Genomic DNA, 23,046 nt, shown 5'->3' with positions numbered 1-23,046 from the left:
CAACTAATTAATCATAAAATCCATCAAATCAATCAAATCTTAAAATAACTTAAATTTGAGTGGTTAATATATTAAGTCAAATTCTATAGAATATCGTTTTTACATATAATCCCTATATTACAATTTAAAAATTCTATGTCTCTTATTTCACTGGAGTGAGTTATGAAGGAGAGGGTATTTCAAGGCTGCATATTTAGAGACTGGGTTTCCAAGACCAAAGAGTGCAACTTTGGCATAAAAAGCTCTGAAAAAGAAACAAAAGAAAAGACTTTCGTGTAATGGTTCATGGTGGGTTAAACTAAATGGGATCAGTCTTATGCAGGAGGAGGAGAGACGTGTGTGTGTGTGTTTTTTTAATTTTAACTTTAAACTTTCGTAAATCGTTAATGAGTAGATGAGAGTTAACGGATGAGAGATTAAAATTGAAGGAATTGATACGGTAAGGGATCAAAATCGCTGTCTTTTTAAATTGGTGACCAAAATTGAACAGGTTAAAAACATAAGAATCATCCGTGCAGTTTACCCATAAATAAATAATGCGAAGGAAGACATGGTCTTCTCAGAGCCTTAAAGTTTAAAACTCCTTGCTATCTAGGCCTGTAAATGAACTGAACGTTCAACGAACCGTTCATGAACCGTGTGGCGGGAAGTTCGTTTATGTGCGTTATTTATTAAATGAACGAACATGAACAAGATTTTGTGTTCGTTTAATTAAATGAACGAAATGAACATAGGTGTCGTTCGTTCATTACGTTCGTGAACGTTCGGTTATGTTCGTCGGTTATGTTCGTTCGGTTATGTTCGTTTATGTTCATTCATTTATGTTTAACCCAATATTCTTAAATCAATTTTGGTGATCAATTTGTAAGTATCTTAAAAATATTAATTAATCTGATATTCTGATGACCAATTTATGTTCATATATTCATTTTCCCCGTTTTCCCAAACCCTAGTGTTCACTGGAGAGTAGAGACGATCGCTGGAAGCTTCAAAACAAGTTATATTATAGTGCAATCTGAAGTTTTACAGGTTTGTTTTCATCTCTTTCTTTATTTTATTTGGCTTAATAGTTGATATGTAAAGTTATTGTGGGTATCTTCACATCTAAAACTCAAGAAAACATCATACTTCTTTCTAGAAATAGATGGGAAGATAAATGTAATAATCGGAAGTATATGAGCATCAGTAAAGAGAAAAATATATAGAATTGTCATAAACAAAACAAAGGTTTCTATGCAATTTTTGAAAAAGAGTGTAATAGCGGAAGTAATGGGTTTTTCAAAAAGAACACATTAATAAGTAGAAAATACATTTTGACAATGAACTTTTGTTTTCATAGTTCTTGTGTGGCCTTTAGTTGTGGAGTAGACTTTAGGTACGTTAAAACTTTGAATGGTGTTTAGCAATAATATCAGTTACAATATGTAGCATCGAAGGGATTTCGGATCTATGTTATTGCCTTGTAGTCCAATTTGTACCGTTCGAAATCTTTATGCTATTAAATTTTCTACTCTGCCAACGGAAATGACCATTATTAACAAACCTCACTAAAGTCTGACATTGATGTCACAAAACTTTTAGCCAACGAATTTATTAGAATAACGTAGTGGAAAATGATTGCTCATATGTAATCATGGACCACTAAGATAAATGTTATAGCGTTAAATTAAAGTCGTGTGAATCATTTAATATCTTTAAAAGATCGATCGAAATATTTGGTATCTTCAAACATTTCATCACTGCTAATCAGCTCTTACGCTATTTATCACTGTAGATTTGGTTGATTTGCATTGTCGACTATTTTTCATGAAAGAACAATGGAAGGTAGGGTCTCCAACGTTTATGTTCGTTTATGTTCGTGTTCATTTATGTTCGTGTTCGTTTATGTTCGTGTTCGTTTATGTTCGTTTATTTATTAAATGAACGAACATGAACAAGTTATATTCCTTAATAAACGAACATGAACAAAAAAAAAATTGTTCGTTTATGTTCGTGTTCGTTTATGTTCGTTTATTTATTAAATGAACGAACATGAACATACCTCCGTTCATGTGCGTTCGGTTCGTTTACAGGCCTATTGCTATCTTAAATTGGTTTCCGTCAAATCAAAGGAGGAGAATAAAGAGGAAAACAATGGGAGATCAATTAGCGAGAGGCGAAGAATTCGTGAAAAAGGCTGAGAAAAAGCTGAAGAGCTGGGGCTTGTTTGGTTCTAAATATGAAGACGCCGCCGATTTATTTGATAAAGCCGCCAATTGCTTCAAGCTTGCCAAATCCTGTACTTTGCAATCCTTTTTTCTTATTTATTATATGTTCGTTTTCTTGAGTATTTTTTTGGGTTATTTTTCTCAATCATCCTAATTCCTTCAATTTGGGATTTTCTTTATTCTTCATTTCCTTAAATTTTAATTTGTTATTTTCTGGTTTAGTTTACTGATCACTGTAGCTTTTTAGTTACATTTTCGTCAATAACCGATTAATTACGTTTTGGTTCAGTTAGTAAATTTGAAATTTAGGCTTTTCTTTTCTAGGATCAGATTATTGATTAATTACGTTTAAGTTCAATGATTCTTGTAAAAAATTGTATTTTTTTAATCTCTTTACATTTTCCTTTTCTCAAGGGGACAAAGCGGGATCAACTTATGTAAAATTGGTGAATTGCCACTTGAAAGTAAGCAGTTCGGAGTAATAGCATCTGGTTCTTGCTTCTAAGTAATTGAATTATCTTCTAAGATTTAATTTGATTCTTGTTTGTTTTTTAATGATCTGTAGTCTGAAAGCAAACATGAAGCAGCTCAAGCTTATGTTAATGCTGCTCAGTGCTATAAGAAAACAGCTACAAAGGGTAAGTGTGGACTGAATGGTTTCACGGTCCGAATCCTTCGACAAAGATTTAATGTATATGCCTCTGACTAGATTGTGTTCCTACAGAGGCTATATCTTGCTTTCAGCAAGCAGTGAACTTGTTTTGTGATATTGGAAGGCTAAGCATGGCTGCAAGGTATTATAAGGTATGAATTGACGAAAAGAGATTTTATTGATTATAGTTTACTTCAGTTTAGTTAAGCAGAAATTTGTAGTGATCATTTTTCGTTTTCATTCTTTTTTATTTGGTTTCTGTTGTTCCCTTGATCTTCATTAACAGTCTCTCTGCAAGTGTTTAACCCTCTATGATTTGTTTTTTAGTAGTATTGTTATTGTTTCTTACAGCATCCTCGACCCTCTATGATGACGTTTCTCAGCTATTTATAAACACGAGTGCTTCTATTTCTTGCAGGAAATTGCTGAATTATACGAGTCTGAACAGAACATCGAGCAGGCCATGGATTATTTTGAGAAGGCTGCTGATTTCTTCCAAAACGAAGAAGTATCTTCTTCTGCCAATCAATGCAAACTGAAAGTTGCACAGTTTGCTGCTCAGATAGAACAGTGAGCATACTTGCATCTTCTTGACATTGTTCTTGCAATGCATTTGTTTCATCTTACTTTGCTAACACCATTGAATAAATGTTTTCCCTCATGCTAAAGTCTACTTCTGAGTTCTGATTTTTCTCCAGATACCAAAAAGCCATTGGGATCTATGAAGAGATAGCACGTCAATCACTCACCAATAACTTGCTGAAGTATGGAGTTAAAGGGCATCTTCTTAATGCTGGCATTTGTCAACTCTGCAAAAGTGATGTTGTGGCAATCACCAATGCATTGGAGCGATATCATGTTGAAATTTTGCCTCTTTTTGCATTGTTACACATTAACCTTTTAATGTAAATTGGTTATGTTAAACTTATATCTTCATTTGCTTTCTTCAGGATCTGGATCCAACTTTCTCTGGAACACGAGAGTACAGATTATTGGCTGTAAGTTATCATTAGAAACAGCTTATTCTTTCATAATTTATCTTTTTCTAGTACTAAAGGAGTTGCTGGGATTTTTTTAGTTCTTTTGGCTCTTGCTTAAAGATGCTTCATCTGTTATTGCACTTTTTCCATTCATTTTACTCTTCCATCTTTCTATACTTAATGTGCTTTAGCTGATGATATCTTCCGTTGTACATTTCCTTTAGCTGATGATCCTAATGAACTCATGCTTTCTGTGACAGGACATTGCTTCTGCTCTTGACGAGGAAGATGTCACGAAGTTTACAGAAGTTGTCAAGGAATTTCATAGCATGACCCCATTGGTACATCTATCTCCTAATGCCTCATATTTGGATGAACCAGTTGTCTGGCTGGAGTGGTCCAGGGGCAACATTCAATTCGGGTTCTGACCCCTAAAAATAGAATTCTAACGTTCTTGCTGTTTCTGTATAATGCTATGCAGGATTCTTGGAAGACGACCCTTTTACTTCGAGTGAAGGAAAGGCTGAAAGCTAAAGAACTGGAAGAAGATGATCTTACCTAAAAGAGCTTCGCTTTGTGATAATCGCCATTGTTTCCCAGGTTTTTTTTAATGGATTGCTTTGCATTGTCTGTGTGAGTATAATAAAACTATTGGTTTAGGAAATGTTTTACTTGTTTGGCTTTAAATTTTTGAAACTTGGCTGATGATTATAGTGTGCTGTTTTTGCTCCTATTTTATTGGCTTCGGTTCGTCCGATATGAAAATGTTCAATTTTCAGAAGTTTTTTCATGTATTGATCCTCGTTAACCTTTGAAGAGTTTATCTTATACTCATCAATAGCATGAACGAACTGAACTGTTATGATATTTGTGTAGGTTTATGTTATCTTTTGTACCAAAAAAATCAAATTTAAAAGAAATTTATTTATTAATAAAACCAATAAGATATTATAATATCTTAATTATAAAAAATAATTAAGAATATAAATATTCGTATTATTATTATTATTATTATTATTTTATTAATTGTAAAAATTAAATGTATGATTATTGTTAGGAGAAATCATTATTAAATGAATTCGAAATGATTTCGAGGTCAATGTGGGAATTATTCATTTTGAAAAAATTATTATTTCAAAAACAAAAAACCCTAAGATGCATTACCTTAATTAGGGTTGTAAATGAGTTGAATTGAGATGAGTATTATTGAGTTCGACTCGATTGAAAAAGTCTAAAAAGGAGTTCGACTTGATTTGCTGGTCGCGAGCCGCAAATTTTTTTTAGATTCAAATTTCAAGCTGATAGCTTTGTGTATACAAAAAAATCAGTAGTATTTCAAATCCACAAGAATGGACTCTCGAGAGCAGCAGAGATTTACTGTGTCCCATTATACAGTGTTTTAATAACAAAAGAAGGAAGCTATTAATCTCACTCTATCTTAGACTGCAGTATGTCCGCCTTCGTTGTCCTGACATGTTTAAAAATCACACAGCACCACTGCCCAATCTTTAAAGACCGACATCAGATTGTAACAACATCTCACAACCAACCGATCATCGTCAAACTCGGGATGCTTGCTATCACATAGACACAAGTACTACCCTCCGGTATGGCCCTAGTTTCGATGACGATGCAGTAACCATTCAACAGCAACCGATGTTCGTAAAAAAAATCCCATACTTCTACAGCTCTTTCTTGAACGAAAGAATACTTAATGAAAACACATACATCTGATTTACGATTCCTTTTCTTCAGCCACGCTACGAGCTTGCTGAACTTGGATAGTGTATTGCCTTTGAAGATCTCTAAGCTAGTAAAAGCTCAAAATAATAAAAAAAAAACTTAAATTTTACTCAATTGAAACTCAAACTCGAACCTTAAAAACATTAAAACCTAAGATTTACTGTTTATCAAACAATTAAGTACATAATCTTAGTAATATATATATATATATATATATATATATATATATATATATAATTATATTAAACTTTAATACTTAATTTGAGAACAATTTGTTATTAAAAAAATGGAGATCTTAATTTTGGATTTTTATACTTTCTTAAAAAATGAAAAACAATTTTGAAAACGTAAAAGAGAAAAGAAATCTAATAAAGGCAACGTCTTTTAAAGTTGAACTGTTTTAAGTTAGGCAGTGAAGTGTCGTGCAATAATGAAACAACAATCACTTGATATCATTTAACACTTGATTTTAACTTTCTTTTAATGAGATCGACACTTGTTATATTCGTGATTATTATTTTACCAAATTTTTAAAAAGATTTAATTTTCAGTTAGCTCAGAGAATCTTTCCATTTTTTTAATACCATTTCGTTGCCTCCATGTTCTCTGTTCATGAGCTGCCTATAAAAATGTAGATTTTTTTTTCAACGTTTTGACTTATTACAATCTGCTCATGAAATTCAGATCTTTTGGAGACTACCCATTTTTAATCAGGCTCTCAGATTCACGCCTCCAATGGCTAGATTCTTAGCTTTCATTATATTACTGAGCTTTTTGGGTGGTTCCATTTCGGGTCAAAAACCGGATCTTCAGGCTCCATATAGGATCCAGACTTTGTTCTCCGTGGAATGCCAGAACTACTTTGACTGGCAAACGGTTGGATTCATGCACAGCTTCAGGAAAGCCCGGCAACCCGGACCAGTGACCCGGTTACTCAGCTGTACGGAGGAGGAGAAAATGATTTATAAAGGGATGCATTTGGCTCCTACTCTTGAAGTCCCCTCTATGAGTAGACATCCAAAAACTGGTGACTGGTAAAGGTTTCTGCCTTTTAACCCCCCCCCCTTTTTTAGCATTTTTTTTTCTCTTTGTTTAAGTTTGGGTTGTCTTTTGGTCACACTTTCTTTTAATTGATGCTAATCAGGTGTTTGATATAAAGTCTTGAATTTTTAAGACATTGTGATGAATCAAATTAGAGATTGAAAGTTTATTTCTTTTAATTGAAACAAAGTATATGTTGTGTATGAAATAGTGTTGTAGTGAATCTTATGTTGTGTATGAAATAGTGTTGTAGTGAATCTTATCTTGTTTCATACGTTTAAATCTTCAAGAGTGATAAATATCTTCCAATATTTCATCTTCACTTAACATTCCTTCTAGCATATATTGCTTTTGATTCAATTATGTCTTTGTATGGAGTAAAGACTAACGAGTTGATTATGGATTCCATCGCTTTTCCGAATTTTCACTTGATTTGAATCAAAGAAGCTTTTAGAGTATTTTCCGTTCGAGCCATGGAAGAACTTACAGGCGGAATAACAGACATTTTCTTCTTTTAAGTCTGCAGGTATCCTGCAATTAACAAGCCTGCTGGAGTTGTCCACTGGCTAAAACATAGTAAAGATGCACAGAATGTTGATTGGGTCGTAATTTTGGATGCGGACATGATCCTTCGCGGTCCAATTATACCTTGGGAACTTGGCGCGGAGCGAGGCAGGCCTGTTGCTGCTTATTACGGGTACTAAACTTTTCATTCGTTTATGCAAAGTAAGCCTAAACGGAGGATTGTACTTGTGACACTGCTTCAACATTCATTTTTCTATGTTCTAACTTTAGATATTTGTAATTGTTTGGTATTTCAGGTACTTGATAGGATGTGATAATATTCTGGCGAAATTGCACACGAAGCACCCGGAACTTTGTGAAAAGGTTGGTGGCCTTTTAGCCATGCATATAGATGATCTTCGAGCTCTGGCACCTTTGTGGCTTTCCAAGACTGAAGAAGTACGTGAAGACCGAGCTCACTGGGGGACTAATATAACTGGTGACATCTATGGAACAGGCTGGATTAGTGAGATGTATGGTTACTCGTTTGGTGCAGCAGAAGTACGTTGTTTTGATTATTTTACCCCACATATAAGAACAAAAAGATTTTTCTCCTTCAGCTGTGCTGTTCGTGATATCTTTATATCCATCTTTGTTTACGGTTATGTTCTTTGTTTTTCAGGTTGGACTTAGACATAAGATCAACAACGACTTGATGATCTACCCGGGATATACTCCACAACCAGGTGTTGAGCCTATTCTTCTACATTACGGCTTGCCATTTAGTGTGGGAAACTGGTCTTTCTCTAAATTACAACACCATGAAGATGGTATTGTTTATGATTGTGGGCGACTCTTTCCCGAACCTCCTTATCCTCGAGAAGTATGTTAACCTCTTCTCAAATGAATGAATCACTACAATGCCTGCTTAAGTTCTTGTTTTTATTTTCATGTAATGCATTTCTTTCTTACAATTAAATTTAATGCATGGCATTTGCTTTATTCGTATACTAAACACTGTGGATTATAACTAATGATGATTGGACTTATAAAACCGTTTTATGGCATCTACAACTTTCCTGTTACAGTATATCATTTCTTTATGCAGGTGAAAGCTATGGAATCGGATCCGAATAAAAGGCGTGGCTTATTTTTGAGTATAGAGTGTATTAATACTTTGAATGAGGGCCTTCTCTTACAACATGCCAGAAATGGATGCCTGAAGCCAAAGTGGTCAAAATATCTAAGCTTTTTGAAAAGTAAAACTTTCGCGGAACTAACTCAGCCGAAGCTTCCCACTCCTCCTAGGGTACAATTTGAGGTGGCTGAAGAGCGGAAAGAAATAGATGAACCCACAAAACCATATCCGAAAATTCACACGCTCTTTTCTACGGAATGTATTCCTTACTTTGATTGGCAGACTGTAGGACTCATGCACAGTTTTCACCTCAGTGGCCAGCCCGGAAATATCACACGTCTTCTCAGCTGTACAGATGAAGAGTTAAAGCATTATAAAGGCCATGACCTGGCACCCACTCATTATGTCCCTTCGATGAGCCGTCATCCACTCACAGGCGACTGGTAATTCTAGATCTATTGTTATTTTCTTTGGAAAACTCTCAATTGTTGGATTATTCTTATTTAATAGTTCTTCTGGCTCATGCTATACTTGGTGTTAGTCTAGTGTCTTATTAGTTTTGAACTGACGTTTGGCTTGATTCTAGGATTATATAATTGTTTAAGCCTTGAAAACTAGTGTGGTCGATTTGGAGTTTGTTAGCTTTGACATGTTTCGAGGACCAACCTGCTTCCTAAATCGAGTCACTGGAATAGCCATTTCCTTTAACATATGACACTTGTTGTTGCTCGATCCATTTCAGGTATCCCGCAATTAATAAACCAGCTGCTGTTGTTCACTGGCTCAACCATGTAAATACTGATGCAGAATACATAGTTATTCTTGATGCTGACATGATATTGAGAGGCCCAATTACACCATGGGAGTTCAATGCAGCACGCGGTCGACCAGTTTCAACCCCTTACGAGTAAGTTGAGGAGAACAAAGAATAATGTTTTTCTTCAAATTATTTCCAGATTACCCTTTGTGAATGTTATCCCTTCTGCGTTTGTGTGAACTTGCTTTACTTATTTTATGGCTTTGCATGATAGGTACCTTATTGGCTGCGACAATGAACTTGCAAAACTTCATACTCGCCATCCCGATGCTTGCGACAAAGTTGGAGGTGTTATAATCATGCATATTGATGATCTCCGGGAATTCGCTCTGCTATGGTTGCTTAAAACTGAGGAGGTCCGAGCTGATAGAGCTCATTATGCAACAAACATAACTGGAGATATATATGAATCCGGGTGGATCAGTGAAATGTATGGCTACTCATTCGGTGCAGCCGAGGTATCATTTTCAGTCAACTTCTCAGGAACTAATGATAACTCTTAATGTGCAAAGTGCAATACATTCCTTAAGTCAGAAGAATATTGAGTAAAGACGATAATATGCTTTGATGAATTGATTTGCTGTTTGAGTTTAATTTTAATAGTATTGTCTCATCATGCAGTTGCAGTTACGGCATACCGTAAGCAGTGAGATATTAATATATCCGGGTTATGTTCCTCAACCCGGGGTGAAGTACAGAGTTTTCCACTATGGCTTGGAATTTGAAGTAGGGAATTGGAGCTTCGATAAGGCAAACTGGAGAGACGCCAATATGGTAAATAGATGCTGGGCTACGTTTCCAGACCCACCTGATCCTTCAACACTTGAAAAAACCGATGAGGACTCACTTCAACGAGACCTGCTCAGTATCGAATGTGTAAAATCATTAAATGAAGCACTGCTTCTGCATCACAAGAGAAGAAACTGCCCTGACCCTACCACCTTATCTGATCCAAAATCGGACACAACAAATGATGTCACAAGTTCAAGGAAATTCGGTATGTTTGCTGAGAATAACGAAATGAAAAGCGATCTGGTACTTGGAAATCATTCTCGAGAATCATCTCTAACTAAAGTCCCGAATGGACTGTTTAGTACTTTAAGGTTCTGGATCATTCTTTTATGGGTGTTTTCCGGGATAGGTTTACATTAGTCATGTTAGTAGTGTTTTCCAGTTACAGAAGCAAGGGAACACTGAAAGGTAAAAATAACAAAAACCGGCGAAGATCTTATGCAGGATTCCTAAAGATGAACGACGGTGGTTGGCAAACACGAAAGTCTGATGCATCTTTGTAACAACACGAGTGGTTTGTCGAGAAGAAGTATTACTTGAAATAGAGGTTTGAAGCAAGCCCTGAGTGCAATAAAGAGCTGAGAATATGAATCATGACAGTTTGAGATCAGAAGAACTATCTTATTACAGACTTCACAGTAGGAAGCCAATACAAGGTTTCAATCGTTTTCTACCAGACAAATTGGATCTTTGGTCGAAATTGTTCTTCTTGTTTACGTAACTTATAGACATGCAGTTTTTATCTGAATTTTGTTCGGGAATTGTAATTTCAAGCTTGCCATGGAATCTTAGGGCACTCTTGAAGGTTACCATCTATAGTAATATTTTTCATCCAATGCATCATAAAATCATGGATAAAGTTGTTCACTCTTGCTAGATGTTACTTCTCTTTTTAAGGTGAACTTTTGTATATTCCAAATAGAAAAAGGGACTTGGAATTTAAACTTACTACATGTTACTTCTTGAAGGTCTATTTACTTTTTCCTTTTCTTCAACAATATGTGAATAGAGGGAAAAAAAGGTTGAATTCTCTTATCAGTCTCTTTAGCATGTGTAAGTTATAAATTTATTCCTTGTACTCTAATTTAGTCATACTTAATTGTGTGTTTTCAAAGTTTAAAATTTAATTTTAAACCAAATGGTATAAAGACTAAATTACAAAGATTAAATTTGATCAAATTGAAGAATAGATAACTAAATTACAATTTATGTAAAATACAAAAGACTAATGACAAAATTGGACTTAACATATTCAATGGTTATTGTAAAATTTAAAAATACAAGAATCAGAAATAACCAAATTAGAGTATACGGACTAAATCTGCAATTTGAGCATAGTACAAGGACTAATAACAGAATTTAACCCATAAAAAGATAATTGGCAAAGGATAATATTGAAACTTAATATTAGAATTAGAGTAAGCTACCAACAATCAGTTGGTCTAGTGAGATGAGGTACTAGGTCCCTTAAGTAAGGTCAGGGGTTCGAATACAAGCGTTTGCGAATGGAGCAAATTGGGTTAGAAGGGTCGCCCTCGCCTCTGCAGTATCCGATATGGATTAGTCGATTAATTATATCGGATATCAGTGATTAATTCAAAAAAAAATTAGAGTAAGCTACACTACATGCATTGGATGCTTGAGATTATGTATTGCCATTATCACCTTCCTGAAAGCTAGAGTATATCTACTCAAATTTGTACTCACTCGAAGAATGATGGTTTTGATGGCACAGATTGTAAGCAAAACTTGCAAGAATTCCCAACAATTAAATCCCCAAAAGCGGACATAATTTTTTTATGTTTCAACCACAGGTTGTTCAACTTGGAACATCCAAGGAAACCTAACACCCTTCACCTTGTGTTGTGGCCAAACTTGGTTAAACATGCTGCCAAAAATAATGCTCCAAATTTAAACATCAAAACCAAGCAAAATCCAGACCAAACTTGAAAACATGTTGGGGGCTCTTGTTCTGTATTCAAATTCAAAAAAAATTCCCGACAATATGGACGTTAAAAGATTTTCATGGGGTTCTTCAACAAGTGGGTCCAAACATGAAAAAAAAACCCAAGTCCTTTTGTAATTAAACATGGAAGCTCGGGTTTTTGACCCCACTTTAGATAATAAAATAAGATAAGAAAATCTCAACTTGCACTTTTTTTCATCTCCACTAGTGCTATTATCATTTGAATTTCAAATTTAAATGTTTGTTTTTTTTTTTGAAAGAAAATTCTCTTTCTTCAATAGTTTTGTGGGAGACACTGCAAAGAATAATTGTTAAAGATTTGGGTCATTTGTTGTTTGGAGATATTTGCAAAGACATGGGAGACTCAGCTTGTCTCATGCAACCATTTTCTTATACTGCAGGTATTCCCAATGATTCCAAGGAGGTCAGTTCCATTCATTATCATATAAATTTATGCTAATAATTCATTCAATACCAGTAAAGATTCTTCCTTTAGATTTTACAGTAAAGCTTTCATGGACATTCCTTTAGATTTTCTCAACTTAAAGCTTCCAAATTTTCAAAAATGGGTTCTGATTTTTTTCCCAGGGAAACCCAGTTCTTGGACAGTCGATATCATTCGGGAGATTCATGTCGGAATCCTTGTCATGGGATAAATGGTCTACGTTTTCTCATAACAAATATGTTGAAGAAGCTGAGAGATATGCAAGGCCTGGTTCTGTGGCTCAAAAGAAAGCTTTCTTTGAAGCTCACTATAAGACCCTTGCTGCTAGGAAAGCAGCCGCCTTGCTTGAACAAGCCAAGAACAGTGCAACCATTAATGCTACTGAAACTGAAGCTCAAGGTCCAGAAACTGGCTCCATTTATGAATGTAAAGAGACTAATTCTGAATTTGTGAAGATTGAGAATAGAAATATGGGGATACTAGCTGCTTCAGTTGATGAACCCCAAGTTCTTTTGGAGAATAACATGAAAAATCAATCTTTTGAAAAGAGTGAGGTTGTTTGTAAGGCTGAAATTATAGATAATAAAGAATTGGAGCTCAGTGAAGGAACTCAAATGGAGAAGCCTCTACTTAAGGTAAACAATTCTATGCGACTCTTTGTTTTCGATACCTTTTCGAACATGAGTATGAAGATATACCTCTCTAAATACATGAAAAGCTTTAGATAGCTTTACATTGTTGCTACTGTGATGCAGAATGGTAAAACAAATCAAGAAGAATCCGAGGTAACAAGCAAGAAGAAACCTTCACATTCTTCTTCCTCAAAGGTGTCAGCTAATGAATGTGATAAAGAATTGGAACTCAGTGAAGGAACTCAAATGGAGAAACCTCTACTTAAGGTGAATAAGTTCATCTAAATATCCACTTTTTTTGTTTTGATTTCAATATTTTCAATGTCCATGTACAATGGTATCTCCGATTATAGCCCCTCTGGGATGTAAAATATATAACTTCTGACCATCCCCATAGTGTACGAGACAAATGTATGCATTTCGATTAGGGTTGTATTCTATGATTACGATTCTACCATGTCTTTCATTTCGTCAAAAATCAATGCCTTGCGGTAATGATTCCTCTGGCATTACTATACCACAACGATTTTGTCCATAGATCAAATTATTTTGGGAATTAGATTTCACTTGGCTGTCTACGGCTATGCTGCTGTGATGCAGAATGGCAAAACAAGTCAAGATGAATATGAGGTAACAAGCAAGAGGAGACCTTCACATTCTTCTTCAAAGGTGTCAGCTAATGCAAGGACATCAAAGGTGCCATTTTCACCTGCGAAATTCAAAGCTCCACTTCACCCCAATAATGGAAACAATCTCACCCCAATGGCCAAGAAGTCTGCTGCAATTGACACATCTGAAAGAAAGAGACCAACACCAAAATCAAGCCACAAGTCTATCAACTTCAGCCCTGCAAAAGAACTCAGTAAATCAACTTCCACAAGCATCAGGAAGATCGATGGTTCAAGAATTGATTCGAGCTCCAAAGCATCTAAAGAATGTCCAACACCTTTAAGGACTCCAAGCAAGGTTCTATTTTCGTTTACAATTTACTATTGTGTCTAGTTCTTGTTGCCATGTTTGATAAACAGGGTTTTCATCTACTGCAGGTTTCTATTAGTGGAAAACCGAAACAATCCTCAGCCACCCCTTGGTCCGAAAACCGAAGGTAATCCAATATAAAACGATGACAAGGTTCTAGTTATTGAAAATAGGAAATGTTCGGAATTTATCTTTAAAACCCCTTTATTAAATGCATCATGCATTACAGTGGTAGAACACCGGTTAATTCCTCAGCCAGTATCAGCAAAACAGCTTGCGGAAAATGGAGCTTTCTTCCTACAGAGTAAGAAACCTTTTTTTTCTTTGATTACTGCAAATTCTTCAAAAGGGACGTTGAAGTCATAATTTTTTTGTTGCTTTTTTCGGCCAGTTGTTCTAGGATTTTGAGTGGCCGCAGAAACAAATCACAATCACCTGGTATATTTGTATCCTTCAGTTTGAGAACTGAAGAAAGAGCTGCTAGAAGAAAACAGGCAAGTCTCAATATAAACCATCTGCTTTACCTTTATTGTTTTATATCTGATGAATATGATGTGCATCAATGAATTATATAAATTCATTAAGCTTGTCATTTTCTCCATCTTTTTTCAGAGGCTTGAAGAGAAATTCAATGTTACTCAGGAACAAAAAGTACAGCAGCGAACAACTCTCAAGGTTTTTTTCTTTATAGGATCAAATGATGAAAATATCAAGTAGAGCATATCTGAGTTAACAGATATTGTTGCAGGAAAAAGCAGGGACCGAACTCAAGAAACTACGACAAAGCTTTTGCTTCAAGGCAAGACCATTGCCAGATTTTTATAAAGAAAGAACACCTAAAGATCAGATTCAAAAGGTAAACTAGTTATTTTGTTTGACCTGGTTCTATAATATTAATTCGTAGCTAAAGTATTCCTATTTACTTTCTGTTGTTCCTCTTCATATGTTACATTCACAAAACCAGAAACACCTGCCCTAGGAAGAAAGTCCACTCCCAGCAAAGCAAGCATTTCCGAAAGAAAAAACTCTCTCCCTCATCGGAAGTCTTCAATTAAGAACACTTGCTTCATGCGTGCCCCGGAAAAGAGAGAAAGAGTTTTAGGTCGTTCTCTTGCTGCACAAATCGCGATGACTGCTCATGAGAATACATCACCAAATATCCAGAATGCTTAAGGCTTTACAAGATTGTAAAATTTCGCACGTCAGTTGTATGAATACCACTATACCACTAAATTCTAATGCAGGTTGTCTAGAATTGGATGAAATGCAGGGGCTGTAAAACAAAAAATCCCTTTCAAACTTTAGCAAATTCATATTTGTATGCAGTATTTCTTTATGTAATTACTACTATTTAATAACATATTGCCACAACATTTATGTGCCTTGAGAAATTGATTAAGACTACATTAAATATTAATTATTATTAAAGAATTTTATTGAAATTTAAGTGCATTCAAAAATCTGAAACAGATTATGGAAACTGGAGTATGTACAAGTGAAAGGGAATTCTTCTGTTTAGATCTCATATAAGCATTAACATACATAAACTAGCTATAAATGATCAAATTTGGCATTATACCAAATGAACAAGGGTTCTAAATACAGAATACAATTATTGGCATCAAGGAGTCCTCACAAAAACAATCCAGATTAACTGGTTTAATACACAACAAATTATTGTAAAGTATGAAACTTTAAGCACCAGCAGTGAGCTGAAGCTGCTTGATGTGTTGGATCTGTTTTCCTGGATTCAGACCCTTGGGGCAAGCACGAGCGCAGTTCAATATTGTATGGCAACGATACAGCTTAAACTCGTCGTTTATGGCATCCAATCTCTCCTTTGTGTATTCGTCACGACTGTCACTTATCCATCTGCATTTGAGAGCATATAGTTAAGAAGCTTTATAAATACACAAACCGCCATTAACATAAAAATTAAGAAATCAAAAGCTAGCTTCTTTCCTGTCAACCAATCAAATAAATACCAAAAACCATCAACAACATCAAATTAAAAAAAAATAAAACCCAAAATGATCATTAGTATGACTATGATTACCTGTTTGCGTGAAGCAAAGCAGCAGGACCCAAATAAGATTCAGGATTCCACCAATAGCTTGGACAGCTCGTACTGCAACAAGCACACAAAATACACTCATACATGCCATCCAACTTCGCTCTATCCTTTCTAGACTGCGGAATCTCTTTTCCCGCCGCAGGCGGTGGATTCTTCCTCTTCAACCAAGGCTCAATACTCTTGTACTGATTATAAAAGTTGGTCATATCAACCACCAGATCTTTTATCACAAACATATGCGGCAACGGCGTAATCGTCGTCTCCGACGCTCCAGATTCAATCTTGGTAAGGCAAGCTAGCCCGTTACAACCGTCGATGTTCATTGCACAAGAACCGCAGATTCCTTCACGGCAGGAGCGACGGAAAGTGAGCGTCGGATCCATCTCGTTCTTGATCTTGATTAAGGCATCGAGCACCATGGGTCCGCATTCTTTTAAGTCGATTTTGAAGTCCTGTAGTTGGGGTTTCGAGGGGTTTTCCGGGTTCCATCGGTAAATTTGGAAGGTTTTCATGTTGGAACCGCCGGTGGCTTTCGGTTCCACCTTTTGAGCTTCAACCTCGCTGGCGTAGGGACGGTCCAACACCATCCTCGACGCCGGGGCTTCCGTATAAACCGTCGACGACGACACGCGCGATTTAATATTTATCGCTCGACGAATCAAATTGGTCGCCATTGTTCGACGAAATGAAAATCAGAAAAGAAAAGCGCAAGAGCGGTTGAAAAATGAGTATTTATGATGATCTTTTTTATTTTATCTATTTATTAAATGACTGAAATAGGCTTTAAATGAGGCAGCTAGGGGATAAAGAGGCGTATATTGGGGACTTTCAGTTTTGGTAGCTGCAATGCCGTGGATTGGATACGCTTTTTAAAGTAAGTTTGATGACGTGGATGAATGTGGACCGTAGTTTAAGGGTGTTCGTGGATTTGTCGTGGAGCATTCATTTCTTTCTATTATATTACAAGGCGTGTCCTTAGCATAGCCCAAATAATAGTTATACACGTGGCCGATTACTGGAAATTGTGAGGCTGTGGGCTTTACTTTAATGTGAAGTAAAACAAAGGCCGAATAGCATCAATTAAGCCCTAATAATTATAAGGAGTATTTGGGTTTTGGGATCCAATTATATAAACTTATTTAGGCTGAGCATTCAACCCAATGAACTGAACTTATCTTATTAAAAAGCAACAACAACAACAACAAAACCCTATTCTCATATACAATGGGGTAAGGGGGAGGTAGGGTAGTAGGTTGCCCCCAACGCCAGGTTGAGAGCAGCTTCCGTGGAAGACCTCCGGCAGTTAGAAAATTAAAAATAAAGATAAAATGCAATGCATGTATAAATAAATAAATAAATGCATAGTTGAATAGTCTTCATATGCAGTCTACATATGTGCGTCTGTAATGGGAAGTAATCCCTGCAAAGTAATCCCTACGTAAAAAGCTCTGCATATAGACAGAAACGTAAGATCTAAAATTAAAAAGATGAAACATGAAGAGAATGATACACAGAAGTCAACGATAGCAAACAACGTGAATGAATAAAGTCAAATGGGTTATAACATAAACTAAGGCAACACTTCTCCGCTACTCTAGTTCTAAGCCTTCATAAATTCCAATGACAAAAACGTATAAAAAGTAGAAGTCATGGAAATTTCTACAAAGACATTAAAAGAAGACAGATATGATACACCCTATGGATGTGACCCGTACTACTCGGCTACCCTGGTCTTAAGTCTCCATACTTTCCTATCAGAAGTCATGTCCTCGGTAAGGGCTAAATCCTTCAAATCAGATCAAGCAGTCTTCCCACTTTCGCCTTGGTCGTCCTCTCCTTCTGGCACCATCGACTGTAATCGACTCTACCCTCCTGACTGCATCTGACGATTGTCACCTAAGGACATGCCCAAACCACCGTAATCTTCCCTCCCTCAATTTTTCGGATACAAGCACCACCCCAAGGACATCCTAATAGTAGAGTTTGGTGTCATATCCCAAAGAGTCCTACCACATGCCCATCGAAGCATTCTCATTTCTGCGGCCTCCATCCTCCTTACGTGATCCTTCTTGATTGTCCAACATTCTGATCTATACAGCAGAGCTGGTCTTATTGTCATTCTATAAAATTTTCCCTTAAGTTTTAGAGACACCTTATTGTCACACAAAACGCCGGTAGTAGCCCTCCACTTTAGTCATCCTGCCTTTATACGGTGTGTAACGTCATCATCTACACCCCTATCTTTATGTATCATAGACCCTAGGTACTTGAAACAATCCTTTGAGGGGAGAATGTGTCCTTCAATGCATACCTCTACATCTTCATCGTTTTGGTTCCCACTGAAGTTTAAACTTAAATACTCTGTCTTTGCAATATTGAGCCTTAGACCTTTTCCTTCCAAAGCAGTCTTCCAGGTAGTCAGTCTACTATTTAGCTCAGTTCTTGTTTCAAAAACTAGGACAATGTCGTCAGCGAAAAGCATACACCATGGAACACCGTCTGGTGTCGCACAATAGATGTCTTCCATAATCAAGGCGAAGATGTAAGGGCTAAGAGCCGACCCCTGGTGGAGTCCAATTTACACCGGGAATGCCTCGGTATCGCCAACTGTAGTCCTGACGTATGTAGTAGATCTACAGTACATATCACGAATCGCCCAGATATAAACAGTTGGGATCCGTCTCGTTTCCAAGGTCTTCCAGATCGTATCGCGAGGAACAATATCATACGCCTTCTCAAGGTAAATGAACGCCATGTGAAGATCTCTATTTTTTCCCTATATTTCTCCATAAGCCGTCGAAGTAGATGAATCGCCTCCGTAGTAGACCTGTCTGGCATAAAGCCAAATTAGTTTTCCGAAACCCTAGTAACCTGTCTCAACGTAGCTTCTATCACCCTTTCCCATAGCTTTATGGTATGGCTGAGTAGTTTAATACCTCTGTAGTTTCCACAACGTTGGGGATCTCCTTTATTCTTATAGATTGGTATCACCGTAGACTCTCACCACTCCTTTGGCATCTTGGCAGTCTCTAAAATAATATTAAAGATGTTGATCAACCACTTAACTCCCTTTTCTCCTAGGGCCAACCACACAGTAATAGGAATTTGATCTGGGCCGACAGCTTTGTCCCCCCATCTTTCTAAGACCCATTTTGACTTCCTCAAACTCAATCCTACTTGTAGGGCATTCATTGGTCGTAGTATGATAGTCGGCTGACCCATCAACGTTACTATCTCTACAGGGAGAGGCACCGTCATTAAATAAGCCAAAGAAGTAACTACCCCAAACCCTCTTAATATAATGATCTTTCACTAAAAGAACACCATTGTTATCCTTAATAAACCTAATGCTACCTAGATCCTTTTTCCTATTCTCCCTGGATTTTTCTAGCCTGAAGATGTCGTTTTGTCATTCCTTGGTGTCTAATCTCTTGTACATTTCCTCGTATGCCTTATCCTTTGCTTTAGCCACCGTTTTCTTGGCTTCCCGCTTCACCTCCTTGTATCTGTTTAGCTCTCGATCTTTCTTCGTCGTCATTGCATTGTAGATACTCCTTAAAGCAAATTTGCTTTGTCTTTACCTTAGTTTGGACTTCGTCGTTCCACCACCACGATTATTTATGCTCCTTGACCTTCCCTGTCGACAACCCAAGGGTGTTTTTGCCCACCTCTCTGATGAAATATGCCATATTTTTCCATAACATATCTACATTATTTGAGTTTGTAGTTCCAAAACCTGTATTAGACATAATCTTACTCCTAAAGTCATCAGTTGTCGCTCCATGTAAGTTCTTCCAAAGGATCCTAGGTTTACCAAGTTTAGCCCTCTTATGAGTGCTCCGCCCGTGGCGTACGCGAAACACCAAAACCAACAATCTGTGTTGTGATGCACATGCCTCTTTAGGGATCACCTTACAGTTATAATTAGTATATAGTAGGATTGTTTTTTGACTCTCTAAAATGATAAAATTATAATTTGATCATTCTTAAAAAAATTTAAAGTATAGAACTATATTTTTTATTAACTAAAAAAGATTGTCCAACTACACCTTCCATTTATAAAATAAATCTCATAGTCATCTTTTATGATACTTCCTTAGTTGCTGACCAAGCAATGTTTAGATTAATATAAAGTTTGCGATTTATTGTATTCATGGTTTTGATTGTATTATTTACGGGTTGGCAAAAGAGATTACTTTTTTTACTTGGGCCATCTGATTTGGGGTTGATTTTTCTTATAAAAATATTTAAATATATTATTATTTTATTATATGAATTAAGTGACTTAAATAGTTTAAAAGATGATTGTTATCTTTAAAAGTTTGAGTTAGAGCACCAACAATTGTAGGATCTTTAAATATTTATTATCAAATGATTAAAAATCTTTAGAACAAATATTATTGTTTATAATCATCCTAAGTTAATAAAAAAGCGTGAAACAATAGAACAGATGAGAGCAATTAAAGTTTTTTTTTTTAAAGTAGAACTATGATATATTCATTTCTCAAGAGCATCATGAACAATATTGTGCTAAATATAGATTGAACAAATACAATCGTGACTATCATAAGTAAAATATAATAATGATCAACTAGTGATAGCTTGATAAGCAAATGTGTATACAATTGAGGTAGCGACGTACATAAACATATCACTCCAACGCCTCAAGTACTAAACATGGAGGAAAACAACTTGAAGAAGATCCAAAACAGACAAATGAAAAAAACAATCTCTCTTAACGGTAATCTCATCCGACAGAGCTATTTGATAACCAACGAATCTTCATGGACAAACAAACAATGATACTAGACATCGGGAAAGCAACCAACTATGAAAGCACGTAGAAACATAGACTTAGAAGAAGGCCAATACAAGAAATTTATACCGAAATTACAAAAATATCGATAACTATGATATCTTTTAAAAAAAAAAGTCAAGAAAAACATTATGATTAAAATATGTTAAGCTATAATTGAAAACTAGTAAAAATAGATAAAAATTAATGGAAAAGAAGAACAACAGTACAGAAAAATGACCGTGTGAGAGGTAGAAAATTGTGTAACTAACGATAAAAAATAACTGCTGCTGCAGAGAAAAAGTAATTGTGGAAAGAGTTTTTTTTTAGTGGAGTCAGTTGAATTCAAATTCAAGCACAAGTTTAGTTACTCACCAATTACTTCTAAATATATAATTAATTGATTACTTTCGTACCATTTCAAAATTAGTCTATTTGCTAAAAGAATTATTTTATTTTATTAAATTCAAGTTAGTTACAACATGTTTTAATACGATCGTCAAATTAATATTTGTTAGTTTAAAATGTAAATGGATTTAAATTTAATGATAGTAACAATTAAATTTAAACTTTTAAATATGAAAAATAGAGAAATTAAATTAATAGAAAAATATGAAACTAACGACTGTTGGTACATGTGATTGGAAGTCAATAATTTGAGCTTGCAAGATTAAATTTGAATCATACCACCGTCACTCTTGACGCGTAATATATAAATTTTTATATAAATCCTAATTAGACCTTATGTATGACATGACCTTGAAGTGAAAAAACTATCCTGACTTAAAAAAATTTTAACCCAAAAAAAAAACTAAAAGTGTGAAAACCAAAGTCTATGTACAATAATACAAAGAGTTTATATATAATTTTATGCAATAGATAGGTGAAACGTTTGTTTCTATTTGATTTCTCAAACTAATTAAATGTGAATATTTTTTAACAATGACTACCAAGAGGGGAATGAAAAATTTCGCTCCTAATAAATATTTAACGACCCATAATTTAAAAAGAATAAAAAATATCAATTAAAATTTTTTAACCACATATTTTAAAGATTATTAACATAAAAAAATTGGCTAGAAACAAATCTTCAAATAATTAATTTAATAATTATTTTACGAAACCCATGATTTAACAACTTGATATAGAAAAATGGGGGAGGGTCCTTAAGTAAAATTATTACATTATCTAATTTTTTATGTGCTTCTTTATCTCAATTTCATTCTCTCAATTTATCATATATATATATATATATATATATATGGCTATTCCAAGACTTTACCCTGATTAATATGGACCAACTCTTGTTGTACACTTACTTTTGGTTGGTGAGTCTCCGAACGAGAATTTTCTACATATACAAGAACTCGAACTTGAGACTTGCTTAAACGATATCAAGTTGATTATCACTTGAACCAACCACATTGATTATATATATATTAAACAATCTTAATAGTAAAAGTAAATATCATTCTTCTTAAAATTTTATATTTAATTAATTATGTCTCTAAATTATATACATATATATTATCAATAACCAATAAACGTTACTTATATGTAAACATACGGAGGGATATGTTGTATTATTCCAAAAATCCAACCAAAATAATATTCCTAAAGTGCATGAATTGAATCAGCAAAATAATGTTTAGCAGTCGACCTATGTTTTTCGATTATGTGCGTTAAGGGTTGGGCCCGCCAATCAAGCAAGCTTGTTGCATAGGCGTAGGCACACAACACCCCATGTGCTACTTCTTATCACTTTGTCTTCTATTATATAACCCCCCTAATACTTTCTCTTCCCACCTATACCTGCTAAGAACTTTAAGACAGAGATGATGAAGTTGAAGTCTAAGAAGTTTTGCAGAGGCAGCTTTAAGTTAGGAAACGGAGGTGGCAACGTAAAACCTGGTGAAAGGTTGTCGGACATAATTAATAATATTAGCGAATCAAATGGGAACTTAGACCCGCCGGGATGCTCGTTCAAAGGCGAGAGACCAATTCGTATTGCGAAAGACGGCTATCGAATAGAGCAAAATAACAACTGATAATTTGATAAAATAAAAATAAAGATAAAAGAAGACACAAATTTTACGTGAAAAACCCTTAAATAATATAGGGTAAAAACCACAGGCAACAGTAGAAGAATTTCACTATTAGAAAATATGAATTACAACTTCTCTCGATCTACCAAGGAGAAAATAATGACAATTATCTCTTGATAAAAAAGAGAAAACAACTCTCAAGAAAATCTCTAAATTCTCTAGTATTGGAAGAAAACT

The 23,046-nt window shown here is 35.3% G+C and overlaps 3 protein-coding genes and 1 pseudogene across 5 annotated transcripts; 3 read left to right on the top strand and 1 right to left on the bottom strand.

Annotated features, from left to right (window-relative positions):
* The first annotated feature begins 1,775 nt into the window (after positions 1-1,775).
* Positions 1,776-15,278, top strand: LOC120121678 (protein WVD2-like 7). 3 transcript variants are annotated; one of them, XM_039140986.1, is made up of 11 exons: positions 1,776-1,779; positions 12,158-12,264; positions 12,429-12,920; positions 13,041-13,184; positions 13,518-13,883; positions 13,964-14,022; positions 14,125-14,199; positions 14,287-14,389; positions 14,508-14,570; positions 14,644-14,751; positions 14,841-15,278. In XM_039140986.1, exons 2-11 carry the CDS (start codon positions 12,196-12,198, stop codon positions 15,066-15,068), a joined length of 1,707 nt encoding a protein of 568 aa, XP_038996917.1. In that variant the 5' UTR covers positions 1,776-1,779; positions 12,158-12,195; the 3' UTR covers positions 15,069-15,278. The 3 variants fall into 3 exon arrangements, with proteins under 3 accessions (XP_038996917.1, XP_038996916.1, XP_038996918.1); XM_039140985.1 differs by lacking the exon at positions 1,776-1,779 and having other exon boundaries at positions 12,142-12,264; XM_039140987.1 differs by lacking the exons at positions 1,776-1,779; positions 13,041-13,184 and having other exon boundaries at positions 12,142-12,264.
* Positions 2,119-4,569, top strand: LOC120121681 (alpha-soluble NSF attachment protein 2-like). The gene is made up of 9 exons (XM_039140989.1): positions 2,119-2,278; positions 2,622-2,671; positions 2,773-2,845; positions 2,932-3,011; positions 3,278-3,429; positions 3,558-3,717; positions 3,810-3,857; positions 4,100-4,180; positions 4,321-4,569. Exons 1-9 carry the CDS (start codon positions 2,134-2,136, stop codon positions 4,399-4,401), a joined length of 870 nt encoding a protein of 289 aa, XP_038996920.1. The 5' UTR covers positions 2,119-2,133; the 3' UTR covers positions 4,402-4,569.
* On the top strand, positions 6,205-10,682 carry LOC120121677 (annotated as a pseudogene).
* A 173-nt stretch (positions 15,279-15,451) lies between the features above and the next one.
* Positions 15,452-16,674, bottom strand: LOC120121682 (succinate dehydrogenase [ubiquinone] iron-sulfur subunit 2, mitochondrial-like). The gene is made up of 2 exons (XM_039140990.1): positions 15,952-16,674; positions 15,452-15,767 (listed from the first exon to the last, which is right to left on the bottom strand). Exons 1-2 carry the CDS (start codon positions 16,641-16,643, stop codon positions 15,590-15,592), a joined length of 870 nt encoding a protein of 289 aa, XP_038996921.1. The 5' UTR covers positions 16,644-16,674; the 3' UTR covers positions 15,452-15,589.
* Between the last annotated feature and the right edge of the window lie 6,372 nt (positions 16,675-23,046).

This window comes from Hibiscus syriacus, unplaced genomic scaffold (assembly GCF_006381635.1).
Source record: "Hibiscus syriacus cultivar Baekdansim isolate YM2019G1 unplaced genomic scaffold, ASM638163v2 tig00110378_pilon, whole genome shotgun sequence".
NCBI lineage: Eukaryota > Viridiplantae > Streptophyta > Magnoliopsida > Malvales > Malvaceae > Hibiscus > Hibiscus syriacus.
Note: the sequence above shows the minus strand (reverse complement) of the source record. Positions and strands in the feature narration are given on the sequence as shown.